Source organism: Rhineura floridana, chromosome 5 (genome assembly GCF_030035675.1).
Source record: "Rhineura floridana isolate rRhiFlo1 chromosome 5, rRhiFlo1.hap2, whole genome shotgun sequence".
In the NCBI taxonomy this organism is placed as follows: Eukaryota; Metazoa; Chordata; class Lepidosauria; order Squamata; family Rhineuridae; genus Rhineura; species Rhineura floridana.
This window is the reverse complement of record NC_084484.1, coordinates 77,454,781-77,475,636: the sequence shown is the minus strand read 5'-3', so window position 1 is coordinate 77,475,636 and position 20,856 is coordinate 77,454,781. Positions and strand designations below refer to the sequence as shown.

The 20,856-nt window shown below is 39.4% G+C and overlaps 1 protein-coding gene across 5 annotated transcripts in view; it reads left to right on the top strand.

The window, feature by feature from the left end:
• The window catches only part of PHKA2 (phosphorylase kinase regulatory subunit alpha 2), a 98,720-nt gene that overhangs the window by 64,933 nt on the left and 12,931 nt on the right, over positions 1-20,856 (top strand). For 2 of the 5 annotated variants that reach the window (XM_061627244.1, XM_061627246.1), the window contains 5 exons: positions 1,871-1,972; positions 2,075-2,193; positions 5,185-5,214; positions 11,941-11,994; positions 18,151-18,324. In XM_061627244.1, coding sequence (XP_061483228.1) covers positions 1,871-1,972; positions 2,075-2,193; positions 5,185-5,214; positions 11,941-11,994; positions 18,151-18,324 — 479 coding nt within the window. The remainder of the gene's footprint in view (positions 1-1,870; positions 1,973-2,074; positions 2,194-5,184; positions 5,215-11,940; positions 11,995-18,150; positions 18,325-20,856) is intronic. The other 3 variants (XM_061627248.1, XM_061627245.1, XM_061627247.1) reach the window with 3 other exon arrangements.

The window sequence follows — 20,856 nt, the reverse complement described above, 5'->3', positions numbered from 1 at the left end:
GTTTTAAGATGTTCCACCAGGAGAATATCTATAGGATTCTTTTCATAAAAATCAGGATGACAGAATGTTACAATTTAACAGTGCAATCCTATCCATGTTTCTCAAAAGTTATTCCCACTATGTTCAGTGGGACATAGTTCCACGTAACTATGCACAGGATTGCAGTTCCAGTGCTTCTGCTGGTTACTTTGCCTACTTGCTGTGTCTGAGAATCAGATACATACATGGACTGCCTTCAAGTGGATCCCAACTTATGGCTATGCTGTGAATAGGGTTTTCATGGTAAGCGGCATTCAGAGGGGGTTTACTATTGCCTCCTGTGATGTTCCTATATTAATGTATATATGGTAAGTGTTGGTTGTTTAGAAGATACATGGTAAGTGGAGTGAAAGAGGAGGGGGGAGTGAATGGGCAGTAGAATGCTAGATGATTGGCTGAGTGTTTAAAATGGCTGAACGTATAAAAGGAAGAGTGAGAGTGGAATCAGGAGGAGAAGAGAAAGAGTGAGTTGTTTGGTGGGTTTGAGAGAGTGGTTTGCCAGGAGAGAGTGGAGAAGGAGGGGGGTGGAGTTCGGATTAGTATTGAGTAAAACCATATGCTTATGTGCCTTAAGAAGAAATCTTGTTAATCTTGTTAGCTTTGTTATCTTTAATAAATACTTAATTTGGTTTACCAAAGGCCTGATCCTTGGCTGGGGTTTCACAGACCAGAAGGGAGGGTAAGGTAATGACCAAGGCTGAAGGGAAACTGTAACAAATGGTGGCAGCGGTGAAGAGAATAACAATACCAGTATTCAGAGTCTCTGGGAATACTAGTATTAGGACGTGACTGGTGGTTGCCTAGCAGGGGGATCTGTTGAGATCTGTGCTAGAGCGGGGAGAGAAACAATAAAAAAGGACAGTCCGGACTGGTGAAGTCCCTTTTGGTGCCTAGTGACAGGCAGTAGCCACGCGCAGGTAGGAACCTGACAGGGAGAGCCAGGGAAGGGCGTCACACCTCCCTCTGAGGCTAGTCCTCCCCAGCTGGCTAGGGCCTGCTCAGCTTGCCACAGCTGCACAAGCCAGCTCCTTCCTTGTCCACAACTGCCAGCTGGGGGGCAACTGGGCTCCTTGGGACTATGCCGCTTGCCCACGGCTGCACAGGTGGCACGGCACGTAACCCCTGAGCCACTCACTGTGGGAGTGATCTTTAGCAGGCCATTGACACCCAGGAGACACGAGCGGGGATTTGAACTCACCGACTCTGGACTCCCAGCCAGGCTCTCCTCCCCACTGTGCTATACCAGCTGTTGTGAATCAGATAGATATCATTTTCTAAAAAATGCTTATTTGCTGGCTGTTCCTGCATTCCTTTCACATGCTTCCAAAAGTCTGCCCCAGATATCATAAACTTTTATTCCTTAATGAAATGCCCCAGGAAAACAATCAAGTTAAATTGCATTTAGTTTATTTACAGTGAGCGTTCCTTGTTTGACATTCCACTTTCAGGAACTGGGCAAGCAGATCTTTTCAGGTAAAGTGTCTTTCTTGTGGTTCTGTATATGAACCTGAGATATTTGACTCAGAGGTGAAAATGCTACTGTGATTTACCAGGAGAAGAAAGAGTGCTACTTATCCCCTTTGATGTAAAACGCCTTTTTTTACTAATGCAATTTATATGGCCTTGTCAAAGGGAAAAGCTAGAAAGGTTATCCTACTGAAAAAGATCACACCAACTATTTACCTTTAATAAATTGATATGGGCTGAAAGCAGTGCTTGTCATTTATTTGTTAAGCCAAGAAATAATAAATGGAGCCATTCATTCATTGATCATTGATCGTTGTTCTTTGCAATGGCAACTGCATTATTTTTATTGCTTTCCCTTATATAGGTGAGGAAGCCTCTGAAAGCTTAATGAATCTAAGTCCCTTTGATATGAAAAATCTTCTTCATCACATTCTCAGTGGGAAAGAGTTTGGAGTTGAAAGGAGCAGTAATATACATTTCTTATAGTGTTATTTTATTTTAAAATTACTCCTGTTCATGCTTCATCTATGTAACAAACTGGTTTTCTTCTTTTTCTCCTCTCCCTCAGTGCGTCCTCTTGATTCCTATACATCAAGCCCTGCAATATCCATTCATGAAGTGGGTCATACAGGAGCAACTAAAACAGAAAGAAGTGGCATTACTAGGCTGAAGAGTGAGATGAAGCAGGTGAATACGTGTCTCTGCTTTTCCATTCAGGCATCTTTAGGGACAGGTTCATGAGAGCTCATTTCTGTCTCATTGCTACAACTGATAGTAACTTTGATCAAGACTTTGCTTACTATTAGAGCATATTCTGCTGGGGACCGAAGAGTTGTGTGTGAATTTCAGCATCCACCAGAGATTTTCAGCCTCCTTCCCATCACAGTCTCTCATGGCTGCTGAAAAGCTGCTTTTTAATCAGAAAACTTGTTAGTCTGCTGTGGGTCATTAGAGGAGGAGACAGAGGTTCATCACTCCTCCAGCAGCCTGCTGCATTTCTGCGCTGGGCGCAAAGGAGAGATGGAGCACTCCGTCCTTCCTCTGCTAGGCTGCTTGCTCACCTTGCATCCTGCATGCAGTTCCTTGTCTCTTCTTACTTCCAGGTGAGTGCTGAAATGCACTGTCCTTAATGCTGGTGGACTTTCTGCACTTAATGAAAGGAAGGTTTGCCAATTAATGCATTTTAATTTTTTTTTTATCATTAATTTTTATTCAAATTTTCAAAGACAAAAAACAAAACAAAACAAAAATAATTAAACAATAAAATAAAATGTTGACTTCCGATTTGTCGCAGATCAGTTATAAGTCTACAATATATAACAATCCTGTCTCCTAAATTATATTATAAAATCACTTTCCTCCAGTAGTTATCTTAATTAATCATCAAATCTCATAAACATTACTTTATTCTTTCCACAAAAAGTCAAAGAGAGGTTTCACTTCCTTGAGAGAGATATCTTTCAATTTTTCTCCAAATAAACATGTCGATTAATCCATCTCGTTCAAATCTATTAGGTCCAATAATTTCAATAGCCATTCTTCCATTATCAATGTTAATTCCATCTTCCATCTTCAATAATCCTGTTAAGTCCAGTAATTTCAGTAGCCATTCTTCCATTATCAATAATCCTGTTAAGTCCAGTAATTTCAGTAGCCATTCTTCCATTATCAGTATCCCATAATAATCTTGTTGTCATAGCCATAGTCCAAATAAACATATAGATTGATCCATCTCATCAAACCTGTTAGATCCAATAATTTCAATAGCCATTCTTCCATTATCAATATTAATTCCATCTTCCATCATCAATAGTTCTGTTCAGTCCAGTAATTTCAGTATCCATTCTTCCGTTATCAGTATCCCATGTTAATCTTGCTGTCATAGCCATAGTCATATAATAAGAGTCTGATGGGAATTTCCTTTATCACAAATATTTCCTTGCCATCAATTCTGAATATATTGCTGAAATATTGTTGTAAAGTCATATCTCTGTTCTTCTTTTTTACAAAATGCACTGGCTCATCTCTTAAGAATTTTTCCATTGTCACATATCTGTAGTTAATTCCATAGGTTTTTTCTATGTCAAGCTTCATCACATCATTCCAGGTCATATCTCTGTTCTTCTTTTTTACAAAATGCACTGGCTCATCTCTTAAGAATTTTTCCATTGTCACATATCTGTAGTTAATTCCATAGATTTTTTCTGTCAAGCTCCATCACATCGTTCCAATCCAAAAAATTATCCAAGACATTGATAACTTTATCTCTAATATCTTCATTAATTTCTTCAGAGACAACGTTAAATTCCAAACAGTAAACTTTGTTTCTAATATCCATAAACTCCAGATCTTGTTCCAATTCCACATTTGTTCCAATCTCCAGGGCTTGTATCTTCCCTTTAATTTTTCTTTTCTCATCTCTAATCTCATCAATCCCCTCTCTCACAAGATCCCCTATTTCTTTAAGCTCCTGCGTCATTTTGCCAAATTCAATTTTCACCTCCTGTCTACCCTGTCTCAGGGTTTGTTTCGTTATCTCAATCTCATCCATTATTTTCTGAAACATAATTTCTTCCATGGTCTCAGCCACTTTCCTGATTACCATTCTTAAAACCACAAAAACAAAAATTATTTCAGCCACAATTGGGTTAATATTCCAGGCTTGATGACATCACAGTGTAGACAGTACAGCCTGCCTTATCTCTTATATGTTCAGGAATACAAAACAAATTTAGTTCCCAGCTTCAAAACAGTTAGTGGCGTCGTGAACAAGTAGATTCGTCAAAATGAAATAGACCAAAAAGAAAATAGTCCCAGACATATAATACTCCAAAGTTCATAAATCAAATTTATTTATTTTTTTCCCTCCTTGAAATAAAAATCCCTCTTCCGTTTGTATCTTTAGAATGCACTTCCAGGCCAGCTTTTTGCAATAAAAACAAAGATAGGCTTTTTCAATTTCTTTCCTCCTTAATTTCGTGAATAAAAGAGAAGAGTTATAACTCACCCAGAAATTCTTTATAGCTGATTCATTGACAAATCTCTTTTTGCTGCAACGATTTAAACCAAGTGAAAAAAAAATAGAAAGAAGGACGCTTGCCTGTTAAAGTCCGTTTTTCTTTGAAGAAAAGATAAACGTGTCGCTTAATCAGTTAGAGCTTGTTGGAAGTCCGTCCGGCATTGCTGGCTGAACCTTCTCTCATAAATTAATGAAATCCAGTCCTCCCAACAAAAACAGGCTTTTGTGGTTAAGCTCTGCGTTTCTCCCTGCCCGGGAGAAAATCTTTACCAGTCAAAAAGAACGTTCTGACTGATTTTAAAACTGAAAAAGCTTCTTCTGAGACGAGAGCTTGTCTCAAAAAGCAGGGTGAAGTCACCCTTCCCGGAAGTCCCCCAATTAATGCATTTTAAGATGGGCAAATGACTCATCGGGGCCTCCTTTAAAAAGATAAACACAAAACATAGCCAGTCCCATCTCATATTCCTTACAAATAATTTGCAGAAGAAAGGTATCAGTGGTGGTTTTATACCTTAGTTGGGAGGTAGGAACACGCATGTCTCATCCGTATGAAACCGCTGGTATTGTGCAAATGAAACATTTCAGGTTATTTAGCTTCTGTTGTTTATTTGCAGCATCTTCTTAATTGTTTATAATTTTATTTTATTTTTTCATTCTAGAGGCATGGGAGACTAAGTAGTAATGACCAGGTGAAAATGACACATGTGCATATTAAGTTATTAAATTTGCATGCTGGTATTGCATGTATGCATATATGTATTTGATACAAGTGCATGCATATACATTCGCACACATATTTCCATCCTCAAGTAGAAAATTACTAATATGTGATATGAGATTTTGTTGGCTCATTCTCACCAGCATGAGTTCCAGGGTTGTTTCCAAGGTTACTAATGCAAGACTGCTATCCTGAATGGTGGTTTCCTGCCTCTCTTCCCCCCCCAAAAAAACAAACCACACACACACACACTATCGTAGCATCACCATCTTAACATAGCAGTGACGTTCTTGGGGCCATGACATACTTTGTTTTTAAGTGTACACTTAGAAAAAGTATTGTGTGATATGGCCATAAGAGATGTTTGAAAAAATGGGTATCATTCATGCACACTTAACAGGGAGCCAGAATTCACTGCAGCTCTTTTATTCACACATTGTCAAACCTGGATTCAAATGTGTGAAATGGCCCATAGTTACTAAGTGCTTGCTGTGACATGTGACTGCTTCTGTGCTGATCCGTAAATGTTTACAGTAGCAGGGGGGAAAACACAAGTAAAGCAAGCTATTCTTATTGTTTAGGGATGCATTCTAAAGACACATCCTGTGCAGTAAGGCCCATTAAGCACAGTGGAACATAGGAAGTTGGCTTCTACCAAATCAGACTGTCGGTCCATCTACACTTACTGAGAGTGGTTCTTCAGCTGTTTAAATGTGGGGTCTTTCCCAACCCAACCCAGAGATGCTAGGGATTGCACCTGGGACCTTCTGCAGGTGCTCTATCACTGAACTAGTAGTAGAGCCTTTTCCTACATCTGAGTACACAAGTGTCAGTTTGTGCTGTGAGGCATCTTTCCTTCATTTTGACATTGATATATTTTAGATTTACCCTAGCAGAGGCTTGAAGCATTTTGTATGTTTATATAAACTGATTGTGTAAAAAAAAACCCTGTGTCAAATTAGTTGGCCTAATGAAACTGTTGCTAGACAGTTAATTTCTAGTCTTTTATACTACACGTCTCTCCCAATCTTATCTGTCATGCCTCAGTTTGTTACTGTAAGGATACATTATGTTTGTTTCTAATGGAATGCCCACTAGAGGTCAGCATTAATAAGATGCCATAATAGCTGTATTGCACTACCAGGTTTCTCAGACGATGTGTGTGTTATGTGCCTTCAAGTTGATTATGACTTATGAAGACCCTATAAATCGGCTGCCTCCAATAGCATCTGTCGTGAACCCTGTCCTGAGTAAGTTCAGGTCTGTGGCTTCCTTTATGGAATCAATCCATCTCTTGTTTGGCCTTCCTCTTTTTCCACTCCCTTCTGTTTTTTCAAGCATTATCGTCTTTTCTAGTGAATCCTGTCTTATTATGTATCCAGAGTATGTTAACCTCAGTTTCATTTTAGCTTCTAGTGATAGTTTTAGTGTACTTTGATCTAACACCCAATTATTTGTCTTTTCCATGGACCAAGGTACCCACAAAGCTCTCCTCCACCACATTTCAAAGGAGTTGATTTTTCTCTTACCCACTTTTTTCACTGTCCAACTTTCACATCCATAGATAGAGATCGGGAATCCCATGGTCTGAATTATCCTGACTTTAGTGTTCAGTGATACATCTTTGCATCTGAGGACCTTTTCTAGTTCTCTCATAGCTACCCTCCCCAGTTCTAGCCTTCTTCTCATTTCTTGACGATTGCCTCCCTTTTGGTTAATGACTGTGCCAAGGTACTGATTATCCTTGACAAGTTCAATATCCTCATTGTCAAATTTAAAGTTACATAAGTCTTCTGTTGTGATTACTTTAGTCTTTTTGACGTTCAGTTGTAGTCCTGCTTTTGTGCTTTCCTCTAACTTTCATCAGCATTCGTTTCAAATCATTACTGGTTTCTGCTAGTAGTATGGTATCGTCTGCGTATCTTAAATTACTGATATTTCTCCCTCCAATTTTTACACCTACATCTCGGAAAGGAAAATTTAAACCGAGAGTAGGAATGTTGAATAATCAACAGGGGAACACACTGACTTACCGAGATAAAATAAAAGGAAGATGGAAGCAATGCACTGAAGAACTATATAAAAGAGATGCAAGGATGACAGATCCATTCACGGAGGAACTGTATGATGATGAACCAGAAATCTTAGAATGCGAGGTGGAAGCTGCTCTTAAAATACTTGGAAGAAACAAATCACCAGGAACAGATGGCATACCAATAGAGTGGCTGCAGGTTACTGAGACTGTCCAAATTTTGACAAAAAATTGTAAATAAATATGGAAAACTAAACAATGGTCCACAGACTGTTAGAGTTCAATATATATCCCAATTCCAAAGAAAGGGGTCCCAGGGAATGCAGTAATTATTGAACTATTGCCTTAATATCCCATGCAAGTAAGTAATGCTCAAGATTCTACAACAAAGGCTCTTACCATATATGGAGCAAGAAATGCTAGATGTTCAAGCTGGATTTAGAAAGGGAAGAGGTAACAGAGATCATATCGCAAACATACACTGGATAATGTAACAGACCAAGGTGTTTCAGAAGAAAATCACCCTGTATAGATTACAGCAAAGCCTTGGACTGTGTAGATCATGAAAAACTATGGAATGCTTTAAAAGAAATAGGGGTGCCACAGCATCTGATTGTCCTGATGCACAACCTATACTCTGGTCAAGAAGCTACTGTAAGGACAGAATATGGAGCAACCGGTTGGTTCCCATTAGGAAAGGGTGTGAGACAAGGGTGTATTCTATCACCCTATTTGTTTAATCTATATACAGAACATATCATACTGAAAGCGGGATTGGACCAAGATGAAGGAGGTGTGAAAATATATCAATAATTTAAGATATGCAGACAATACCATACCACTAGCAGAAACCAGTAATGATTTGAAATAAATGCTGATGAAAGTTAAAGAGGAAAGCACAAAAGCAGGACTACAGCTGAACGTCAATAAGACTAAAGTAATGACAACAGAAGAGTTATGTAACTTTAAAGGTGACAGTGAAGATACTGAATTTGTCAAGGATTATCAATACCTTGGCACAGTCATCAACCAAAAGGGAGACAATAGTCAAGAAATCACAAGAAGGCTAGGACTGGGGAGGACTAGAAAGGGTCCTCAAATGCAAAGATATATCACTGAACACTAAAGTCAGGATAATTCAGACCATGGTATTCCCAATGTCCGTGTATGGATGTGAAAATTGTACAGCAAAAAAAAGTGGATAAGAGAAAAATAAACTCCTTTGAAATGTGGTGTTGGAGGAGAGCTTTGTGCATACCATGGACTGCGAAAAAGACAAATAATTGGGTGTTACAACAAATTAAACCAGAACTGTCACTAGGAGCTAAAATGATGAAACTGAGGTTATACTTTGGACACATAACGAGAAGACATAATTCACTAGCCAATAATATGGGAAAAACAGAAAGGAGAAGAAAAAGAGGAAGGCCAAACAAGAGATGGATTGATTCCATAAAGGAAGCCAGAGACCTGAACTTACAAGATGTGAACAGGGTGGTTCATGACAGATGCTATTGAAGGTCACTGGTTCATAGGGTTGCCATAAGTCATAATCGACATGAAGTCACATAACAACATTTCTATACAATAGTTGTTGTAATAGTTCTCTTTGTCCCTGCGTACTAATCACTGTATTATTGCATTTAGGGTTCTGACCTTGTTTCTGTCTCCTTTTGCTTTTGCTTTCCTTCTCTCTTTAACCATTTTAAGAGTTTCGTCCATCATTCATTGAAGTCTTTCTCTCCTTTTAGCTAGAGGTATTGTCTTTTTACAGTCTTCCCTAATAATGTCTCTTGCTTCAATCCGTAGTTCTTCTGGTTCTCTGTCAACTAAGTTTAAAGCCTCACATCTGTCCCTTATTTGATCTTTATATTCTTCTGGGATGTTATTTAAATTGTGTCTTGGCCTTATGATTGCTTTGTTCTTCTTTAGCTTTACTCTGATTTTCAATATGACCAGTTCATGATCTGTATCGCAGTCTGCTCCTGGTCTTGTTTTCGCAGAAAGTATGGAACTTCTTCATCTTCTGCTACCAATTATATAATCAATTTGAATCCTATATTGACCATTTGGTGATGTCCACATGTACTGGCATCTTTTTGGTTGCTCAAAGAATTTGTTTGCTAGAAACAGATTATTGGCTTCACAGAATTCAATCAGCCTTTCACCTGCTTCATTTCTATCTCCTAAGCCCCATTTCCCCACAATTCCTAGTTCTTCTCTGTTCCCTAGTTTTGCATTCCAGTCCCCCATGATTATTAGAACATCTTGTTTTGGTGTGTGATCAATTTCTTCCTGTACTTCTGTGTAAATTCTCTCCAATTCCTCTTCTTCTGCGTTTGCCATTGGAGCATAGACTTGGATAATGGTTATGTTAATAGATTTCCTGTTGAGTCTTATCGATATCACTCGCTGAGACCTAACGTTATAGCTCCTAATTGCTTTTGCTACATCATTTCTCACTGTTAAAGCAACCCTGTTTCTTCTTGATTTATCATTTACTGCATAAAATATTTTGTAGTTGCCTGAATGAAAATGTCCCATTTCCATCCATTTTAATTCATTCACACAAAGTATTGTAATGTAGATATGTTCCATTTCTTGTTTGACAATTTCTAGCTTTCCCTGGTTCATGCTTCTCACATTCCATGTTCCTACTGTGTATGTGCGCATCTGTGCGCATCAGCTTCTGGGCTTCCTTTTGGCTTTGACCCAGTTGCGCCATAGTCACAGCACTACTCGTACTTGTCCATTGTTCTTCCCCAGTAGCTCACTGAGTGCCATCTGACCTGGGGGTCTCATCTTCCAGCACAATCTCGTGTTGCATTTTGGATAATCTGTTCATAGGGTTTTCATGGTAAGAGGTATTTAGAGGTGGTTTACTATTGCCTTCCTCTGAGTCTGGATGCATCTTAGTCTGGTGTCTCAGCTTTGACCATTCTGCCTTGAGTGCTCTTGCTAGGAGTCTAGCCTCTTGGTCTAGACTCCTGACGGCATTGCTCTGAGCTTCTTCCACACACTGAAGCCCCCTCACCACATTAAGGTGTGCATCCTAGACATGGTTGTAAACATAAGTACATCACAGCTCATTACATTAATCTGGAATTATTATTATTATTATTATTACCTGCCTTTTACCATAAGGTCCAAGGGCAGATCACCCAGTGTAAAATACAATATTAAAATGGTATAAAACAAACCACAGTCACAAGAATAGATGGGTTCCAAAAACATACATCTGAGGCATCAAAGGCCAGAGAAAATAGATATCTGCGCTTATCTGAGCCAGAGTTTCTTGACCAAACTTTTCTTCCATTCTATAGCTTCTTGGGTGATCTCCCTTACCGTGCACACAGATTCACCCCCAAAATTGAGCTTATTAACCCTGGACATTTTTAGAGCATAGATATGTTTGCGTAGGAACAGCCCCCTCAATATCTTCATAGGACAGGGAAAATAAATCAGCTGAGCCATGGATTAAGCTGAGGCTATTTTAAATAAAGCCTTGTTGTGAACACATAAGGGGGAAATTATCACTGTGAAATGCATGCTAAAAAGAATTTGTTGAATTCTGGGGAAGTGCAGGGAGAAGAGGACACCTTAGAAAGGACTCCTGGGTTTCCGTCATGCAGCCCAACATTGTCACCAAAATAGAGGCTGTAAAATAAAGTGTGATTTGTACACATTATCTTTAAATGTCACATTGAGAATGAACTTCTGGAATCATTTTGTGCACCATCCCATTAAGAGTAAACTCATTCTCTTGATTATGAATCCTTATGGAGCTAAAATGGCACCATCCACACATGAGGATTAACAGGCTTAGGAAAACACAATGGCTTTTGGGGGAGGAATCCCTAAAAGGGGGGGAGCTAACTCAAACAGTTCTGAGCACATTCCATGGGCACAGATTGTGTGTGGGGGGGATGGAAAACCAGACAGAAGCGGAATGGAATTGGGATATCCTGGAAAAGGGTCATGGCTGGGTGGCTGGAACCCTGAACAGGAACACTTCACACTGCAACATTTTGTTTTGGGTAACAGTTGTTCTCCATAATTTCAGAGTTCCACCTCATTTAATCCTCAGAAACCAGAGTATATTCTCCTGTACTTTTGAACATCTAAACTTTTGAACTAATCCCAGACATCACGGTTTAAGCTAATAATAAAGTAATTCAGCAACATTTTTCTTGATCTTGGAATGATGTCTTGGTAGTTTGGCCTACCACTGCTTAGTATCTTTGGCTTCTTGTTTGCATGCAACTTCATAGTATGGAATGGGGCTGAGGTTATGTTGGTCATTGCTTAGGAAATACAATCTTACAGTAGTTCAAGCACGTTTAATGTGTAAAAAACAAGAGCTGTATTTCTGTTTCCTTCATTGTTATGCCAGTGTTCTGAGTGCAAAATCTGAGACTTCTCCAAATTGTCATAAGAGATTTTTGTCTAGAAGACTTTTCATTCAGGCACAGATTGGGGACTGGTACAAATTTATATTTTTTTTCCTCTGATGCCAGAGAGTTTACAGCAATGAACTTCATTCAACAAATGAGGGCATGGGTTCATTTGTAGTTTTGTGATTGTTCATGCCTATGTTACTTCACTTGGTTTCCATGTTGTGTTGATTTTACTGATTTTTTTCATTGTTTTTCATTTGCTTTGTAGTTCTTCTATGGGGGCCAATCCACATCCAGCAGCTTGCATTCTTCCAGGTCCATGGTAATCCATTACTCAAAAACTTAGAATATCTTCCTCTCCTCTTGGTAGGGGCAGATACATGCCTAAGTTTACTTTGCTTTCATCTCTCATATATTAAAGAGCTTGTTATTTTGGGTTGCCTCTTATAATTAAGTCATAGAAAAATATAGCCTTCTCAGTGGTGGCCCCCAAATTATGGAATGATCTCCCTGACAAGGTGCACCTGGCGCCAACACTGTTATCTTTTTGGCGCCAGGTCAAGACTTTCCTCTTCTCCCAGGCATGTGTTTTAAAATTTTTAATTGTGTTTTAAATTGTTTTTAAAAGGTGTGTTTTAAAATTTGTATATTTGTTTTAATGTTTTTAGTTACTGTAAACTGCCCATAGAGCTTCAGCTATGGGGCAGTATATAAGTACAATAAATAAATAAATAAATAGTAACAGTTTTAAGCATGTATTATCTATTATAAATACTCTGTATGTGTGTGTATTTATATACATACACATACTGATTTAATAAAAGTTTTTGGGTTTTATCTGACAGCATCGCTCAGCTGACAGTCAGGTTTCTGTCAGCGGAACAGAGAGGGAAGCAATTTCAGCAATTTCCCCATCAACCTACTGTCAGCTGGAAGTCACTGTTAGATACAACCCTACAGAATTATTTCATGTCCTTACATTGTCAGTCTGGCAATTTCTTAGGGACTTAGTGTTTATGTGTTGATAAAGATTTGAATGAGATAAAGCACAGAACATGATGAATTTACAAAAAGCAAATCCCAGGAAAAGGGCAGCATTTAAGGCAAAGGCTAGTTGGTCCCTATCAGTCTGCAAGCCCTCCTTATTCCTAGTGGCTGAACTGCTGAGATATCACAGAGGGATGGAGACCAGAATTACTACATCCCTAGCTTCATGTTGTTATAATGACCATGTGCAAGCTGTGACTATGTCCACTTCTGAAGTACAACTGGAAAATTCAAAGTTGGGAAAGGGGTGGAGATTAATTTTTTAATTGTAATTCTTTACTTTGAGTAAGAATGCTGACTATCAGGGTGTTTCACTTGGTAGGACATAGTAACTGTTTCCCATACTGAGCATAATAAAAGCCTTGATGGATCAGATCAGGAGGCCATCTAGTTTAGCATCTTGTTTTCAGTGGCTGGCCAGATAAACAGTAGGGTATGAAGGCAACAGCTATTCCTTGCCGTGTTCCTCTCAGCAACTGGTATTTGGAGGCATACTTCCACCTGAATCTAGTGTTTTCCATCATGATAGATCTGTCTTCCAAACATTTTGTCTAACCTTTTAAACAACTATCTAAATCCATCATCATCACCACCACATTCCGTAGTATCAGATTACATATGCTTAATTATGTGCTATGCAAAGTAATACCTTCTTTGGTCTGTTCTGAATTTTCCACCAATCAATTTCACTGGGTCAGCTTGAGTTCTGATATTATGGGAGGGAGACATATTTTTCCTCAGTTTTTCCATACCAAAAAGTGACTTGATAGAACAAACTCTGAGGAAGGAGCCAGACAAGAAAAGTCTGAGGAATGTCTCTAGAAGATTAAATGTCTCAAAGATACTGTTAGAGCAACACATCTAGCCCCGAAGAACACAAGTGGGGCTACTAAGACGATGCCAGGAAGAGCAGTGGCTTATGGCAATCCAGTTGAGGAGCAGAGATGCCTGAAGATGAGGGACCATTTTAGACTCCTATCTCCAAATAATAATTTCCTGCTGTATCATTTGGTAGTTGGAATCCATCAGTACCTTTTTTTTCTGTCTGAAACTTACCCCAACAAATCTCTTGCTGGTTACAAAGCCTTTAAGAGAAACTGATAGCACATTTTAGGATTTCTGTCTATTTTATTTTAATTAATTAATTAATTAGTTAGTTAGATTTATATCCTTCCAGTAGGAGCCCATAGTCTTAAGAGCTATTTTTAAAATTAAGGGTTATATTCAGTGTAGCATTAAGGATTGCACAATGGAATGATCTCCCCCTCTCCTTCTCCTGCACACCTCCTAAATCTGTTCTGGGGTTTCTCCCAATGCTCCAGAGCAGATTTAGGATTGTGCAGAGCACATATATTTATTTTATTTTATTTATTTATTTAATTCAATTTTTATACCGCCCATAGCAAAGCTCTCTGGGCGGTGTACAACAATAAAAATATAAATTTACATTTCAATTTTAAAACCACATAATCATCAAATCAACAATTAAACAAACAGATGAAACATGTAACTGACATATACAACAATAATACAGATACTACAATACTAAAATATTAAAAATATTAAAAATATTAAAATGCCTGGGCAAAGAGGAAGGTTTTCACCTGGCGCCGAAAGGATAGTAAAGTAGGCGCCAGGTGTACCTCATCAGGAAGGGTGTTCCATAGTTCGGGGGCCACTACCGAGAAGGCCCTCTTTCTTGTAGTCGCCTTCCGGGCGTCTTTCTGAGTAGGCATCTGGAGGAGGGCCTTCGATGTTGAGCGTAGTGCACGGGTGGGTTCATATCAGGAGAGACGATCCACCAGGTATTGTGGGCCCGTGTCGTGTAAGGCTTTATAGGTCAAAACCAGCACCTTGAATTGGGCCCGGAAATGTATAGGCAGCCAGTGCAAGCCGGCCAGAATTGGTGTCACATGTTCCGACCGCTTGATCCCGGTTATTAATCTGGCCGCTGCATTCTGCACAAGCTGCAGTTTCCGAACCGTCTTCAAGGGCAGCCCCACGTATAGTGCATTGCAGTAGTCCAATCTTGAGGTTACCAGAGCATGGATAACTGAGGTAAGATGTTCCCTGTCCAGATACAGGCGTAGCTGGGCCACCAGCCTAAGTTGGTAAAAAGCACTCTGTGCCACCGAGGCCACCTGTGCCTCAAGTGACAAGGACGGGTCCAAAAGGACTCCCAAGCTACGCACCTGCTCCTTCAGGGGGAGTGTAACCTCATCCAAAACAGGCCGAACATCCAACTGGTCAGGGGATCCATTTACTAACAGCATCTCAGTCTTGTCTGGATTGAGCTTCAATTTGTTCGCTCTCATCCAGTCCATTATCGCGGCCAAGCATCGGTTTAGGACCTTGACAGCCTCACCTGAAGAAGATGAAAAGGAGAAGTAGAGCTGCGTATCATCAGCATACTGATGAGAGCGCACTCCAAAACTCCTGATGACCGTACCCAGCGGCTTCATATAGATGTTAAAGAGCATGGGGGACAGAACTGATCCCTGCGGGACTCCATATTGGAGCGCCCAGGGTATCGAGTAATGCTCCCCAAGCACTACTTTCTGGAGACGGCCTGCCAGATAGGAGCGGAACCACTGCCAGGCAGTACCTCCAACTCCCAAATCCGCAAGCCTCTCCAGAAGGATACCATGGTCGATGGTATCAAAAGCCGCTGAGAGATCAAGGAGAATCAACAGAGTTACACTCCCTCTTTCTTTCTCTCGACACAGGTCGAGACCAAGGCTGTCTCCGTACCAAAACCGGGCCTGAAACCCGATTGAAATGGATCCAGATAATCGGTTTCATCCAAGAGTGCCTAGGGGAAGGAGATGGGGGAAATTCCCTTGTGTTAGAGAAAAATGTAGTTGAATACTGTCAAAAGCAAAGATATCATTGTTCTGTGTAGACTATTGAGTTTTATGTTTGCTATGACACCCACTTAAGAATGTGCTGTGTTCCATTTATTTTGACTGAAACTATCCTGCTTTCTCCTGTTAAATGGGTGTGTGAGGGCCTATGCTGCTTTATACACTTTGTAGACTCGTTATCTGGACCCACAATTCACTTGCAATGATTTATTTGCAGAAGGAATCTTATCATTGTAGGCACAGATGACAGGTATAGATACACTAATTGCTTGAGCGCTAACACTTCCAGTGAACCATGGTGTGATTATTGTCAGCTCTGCTGAATTGGATGCAGCATGACTTATTCAATATCCATACCCTCTGCAATGCAAGTGAACATTATATTAATATAGTAAATGCCAAAACTTTTTTTAATCAGGCACTTAATGGAAATTAAAATAGATAAATAATACAATTTTAAAGCATTCTATAGTGTGTGTGTATTCACACGCCCTCTCTCTCACACACACACATATATATCAGTCTTGCCCGCTAGAGGTTTATCAGGATGTTTATAGATTTCAAATTGACTGGCTTTTGAAAAGTACCCAGAGACAAGAGAACTGTACCAATCCAATCTAATCTTCGCTAAATAGTGGTTAAGAATAGACATTTAGACTACATTTCACACAGGATTGCCATGATTATCCACATTTTATCTATGGTGATCATATGCAAAGGATACATGACATCTGTACCATTAGTACTTGGGTAGAAGAGATTTTTTCAGCAGCTGTAGCTTGTGTAGAAGCTTTTTCAGCTGTTGTAACTTATCTTGCCAGAGTGAGAAAACTGCAGAAGTCAGTAATCCCTCTACTATGCAAGGTTAAGGAGCTCTATCTCCTTTGCTTGTTTATTTTCACTACTGATATTAGGAACTCCTAGGTAGAATCCCATTAAAGTGGTTCAGTCCCATTCATTTTCGTAGAATCATAGAATAGTAGAGTTGGAAGGGTCCTATAAGGCCATCAAGTCCAACCCCCTACTCAATACAAGAATCAAAGCATACCTGACAGGTCACTGTTCAGCTGCCTCTTGAATACCTCCAGTGTTGGAGAGCCCACCACCATCCTAGGTAATTGGTTCCATTTTGTATTGCTCTAACAGTTTTTCTGATGTTCAGTTGCAATCTGGCTTCCTCTAACCTGAGCCCTTTAGTTTGTGTTCTACACTCTGGGATGATTGAGAAGAGATCCTGGCACTTGAAGAATGCTATAATATCTACCCTCAGTTTTCTCTTCTCAAGGCTAAACATGCCCAGTTCTTTCAGTCTGTTCTCAAAGAATTGGGCATGTTTAGCCTTGAGAAGAGAAGACTGAGGGGAGCTATTTTGAATGTCCATTGAATTCAGTGGGACTTTAGCAGTGAAGCCATAAGTTTAGATGGCAGCCAATGATGGCTCGATTTGGACAAATCCACAATATTTAATAGTAACAGATAATAATAATAATAATAATAATAATAATAATAATAATAAAACTTTATTTTTACCCCGCCCTTTTCCAATAGGACTCAGAGCGGCTTACAACTAAAAACAACATCATTAAAACATACAGAGTATATTACTAAAAGAGAATTAAACTATAAGGGAAGATTAAAAACTATAAGATAAAAGTTAAAACAGCAAACAATTTAAAATAATAAAATCATATAATATGATCACCAAGCCTATAAGACATTAATCCTGGTCGTTCTCTGTCCCAAATGCACACTGAAATAAAACAGTCTTTACTTGTCGCCGAAAAGACTGCAAGGAGGGAGCTGATCGTACCTCACTCGGGAGAGAGTTCCACAACCTAGGGGCGACCACCGAAAAGGCCCTATCTCGTATCCGCGTCAAAAATAATAATGAGATGAGCCTTCAAATGTGCAGGGATGTCAATGCAATGTCCGTTGTAAAAATGGATTTTGAGTCCCTTACCCATGAAGTGACATTTTCACTCTAACCAAATTAATTAAACCAATACATTTGTTTCAAATTTTTAACCAGAGTACTATTTAGTGTTGTATGTTTTTGAAAGGTTACTATTTTAGTAGATCTTTCAAACTTCTATTTAAAAAATAACCATGTTGTGCATCATATTAAGCCTAGGACTTCTTTATTCTTTTTCTTATTATCATTAAATTGTATTTTTGGTCTGCTGGTTCATTTTCACACTGAAACAGTCAGAGTGCAGTGACAACAGCTGTGGGGAGGATTACCATATCATAGATATTCAATAATTCACAGTCATTATTGAAATCCAGCTGTTGTTGAATAGATAACAGTCTTGGATGGTATATTCTGCTAGATTTATGGTATTAACTGTGCAATAGATCCCTAACACTTTTTTAAACAAGAAAAGCAGCTTTGGGAAGGGGGTTGGAGTGGAGAAGTGTTTTGGGGTCTGGAGAGAGAGCTCTTAATCCTTTCCCTGCCTGTGGCTTCTTTACCACAAATTGACTCCCTCAAGCAGCCTTTTGTCCTGGGGAATAAAAATGGATGTTTCTGACTTTGGATGAAATTTGTCTTTTATTTTTCCTTCCAGAGATGCAGTAGCCCATCTTCTCCAACCAGTATATCATCCCTCACCGGGTCTGTTGGGCATGGCATCAGCTGGGGTGACCGACAAGGGCAGTGGCTTCGCAGGAGGCGGCTCGATGGTGCCATTAACAGAGTCCCTGTGGGTTTCTATCCTAAAGTGTGGAAGATCCTTCAGAAGGTAAATGTGGAAAAAAACAGAAGAGAGGAAATGCTATGGGTTGTCTAATGAGGTTAACTTTTAGAGTGTGATATGTTGCTTTGAATTATAGCTGGCTGGTTAGAAAAAGCTGTTGGAATTTCTGGCTAGTAGTAGTATATTGAAATATTCTGAAATAACAATATGTTTCTCCAAAAGCACTGGTGGTTAAAATAGTCAAATGTCACTTACTAAAAGGAAGTTGCCCAGTTTCCTCTGTATTATGTATGGGTTGCAAGCTGTGTTAGAGCTCATATGCACAGGAAGTTTCTTTATTCCTGGGTGGGCGGTTATAGCCTTGGTGCGCCAATCCTTATCTTAAAAATATGTTCTTTTGGGAATAAATTCTATTTCAAATGGAACTTGCTTCCTTATAAGTCAGATCAGCCTGTACGTCATGCATTGCCTTTTAAAAATCAGGTGTTTTGTTTATTTAAAACATTTATATCTTACCCATCCTTAATAGTCTAGAGCAGCTAACAGTCTAAAAACAATAAATATCAATATATTATAAAAAGTGTACAAATAAAAGCAGAACTAAAAACCAAAAAGCAGCAGAATAAATCATAAGTACTGTTAAAGAGAGCACCAATGAAAGCAAAAGTAATATTCAAACCTCAATAAAATACCACAATAAAAATGACTCTATGGCAGAGTAAAAGGCTACAAGCAAGGCTAACGTCTTATAATCCAAAATCTTGACTAAAAAGGAAAGTTAATTTTTTCCCCAGTAATAGCACCATAACAACTCAAATGAAATTAATGATTTATTTTGTGTCTGGAGAGAGCCAGTGTGGTGTAGTGGTTAAGGTGTTGGACTGTATTCAGCCATGGTGTTTGAGTTCACTCACTCTTTGCCACACACTCTTTGCCAGTCACTCTCACAAGAAATCTTGTTTTGTTATTTCTGTTTGCCACACCACTGTTCTGGATTCTCCAGTATTCGTATCTGGATTCTCTGTTGTTCGTATCCCCCCGCTGACACCACATGTGACGCCCTTCCCTGGTTCTCCCTGTCAGGTTCCTACCTGCGTGTGGCTACTGCCTGTCACTAGGCACCACCAGGGACTCCACCAGTCCGGACCGCTCTCTCTTATGATTTCTCTCTCCGCTCTAGCATAGATCTCAACAGATCCCCCTGCTAGGCAACCACCAGTCACGTCCTAATACTAGTATTCCCAGAGACTCTGAATACTGGTATTGTTATTCTCTTCACCGCTGCCACCATTTGTTACTGTTCCCCTTCAGCCTTGGTCATTACCTTACCCTCCCTTCTGGTCTGTGAAACCCCAGCCAAGGATCAGGCCTTTGGTAAACCAAATTAAGTATTTATTAAAGATAACAAAGCTAACAAGATTAACAAGATTTCTTCTTAAGGCACATAAGCATATGGTTTTACTCAATACTAATCCGAACTCCACCCCCCTCCTTCTCCACTCTCTCCTGGCAAACAACTCTCTAAACCCCACCAAGCAACCCACTCAGTTCACCTCCTCCACCCCCACTCTCACTCTTCCTTTTATACGTTCAGCCATTTTAAACACTCAGCCAATCATCTAGCATTCTACTGCCCATTCACTCCCCCTCCTCTTTCACTCCACTTACCATGTATCTTCTAAACAACAACACTTACCATATATACATTAATATAGGAACATCACAGTTAAGGTGTTGGACTACGAACTGGGAGATCAGGGTTCGAATCCCCACACAGCCATAAAGTTCATTGGGTGACTGTGGGCCAGTCACTGCCTCTCAGCCTCAGAGGAAGGCAATGGTAAACCCCCTCTGAATACCACTTACCATGAAAACCCCATTCATAGGGTCGCCCATCATTCGGAATCGACTTGAAGGCAGTCCATTTCATTTTCATTTTTTTTCTGGACGTTGAACTGCTCAAGTTGAATTCAGTATAAAATTGCCTTGATGATTTAACAGAATTAACTGACTGTACTATTTTATATTCTGCTTACAATTTTCCCTGTAGAAGACAGTATGCTGCCTGGTTTCTCCTTGGAAGCAATAATACCATCTAGAGTCCTCTTTATTTGACTTACTTATTACACTTACAAAACATTCCTTTTTTATCAGCCTTTGGTTGACCCATCAATGAGCTGATAAACTTTGTTTCTAAAGCCAAATGTGGCGTGTGAGGTGACAGTTGGCCTTCCATTTCATATGTCAGAAGTGGGGCTCCACACATGTACCTGAATTACTCCATCAGAATAAACACAGTTGTTACATTTCTGAGTCCATACAAATGTTTCTGAACTGGATGGTTCTTCCTCACCTTTTTCTATAAGTGTTCCACATTCATGACTAATTTGCTGCCAACTTTAACTTGTAGTTTGATCTCACACAAGTATTGCCAGACTCCTGATTTATCTTTCTGGAGAATAAGATCAATAATAAATTGTTGTTCTTGTTATAACCTTTTCTTTGGCAGATGTAGTAAAATAATGTTAGTTGCTTGTTTGTTATTTTAAAAAAGCTGTCATATATCATAAAACAGTC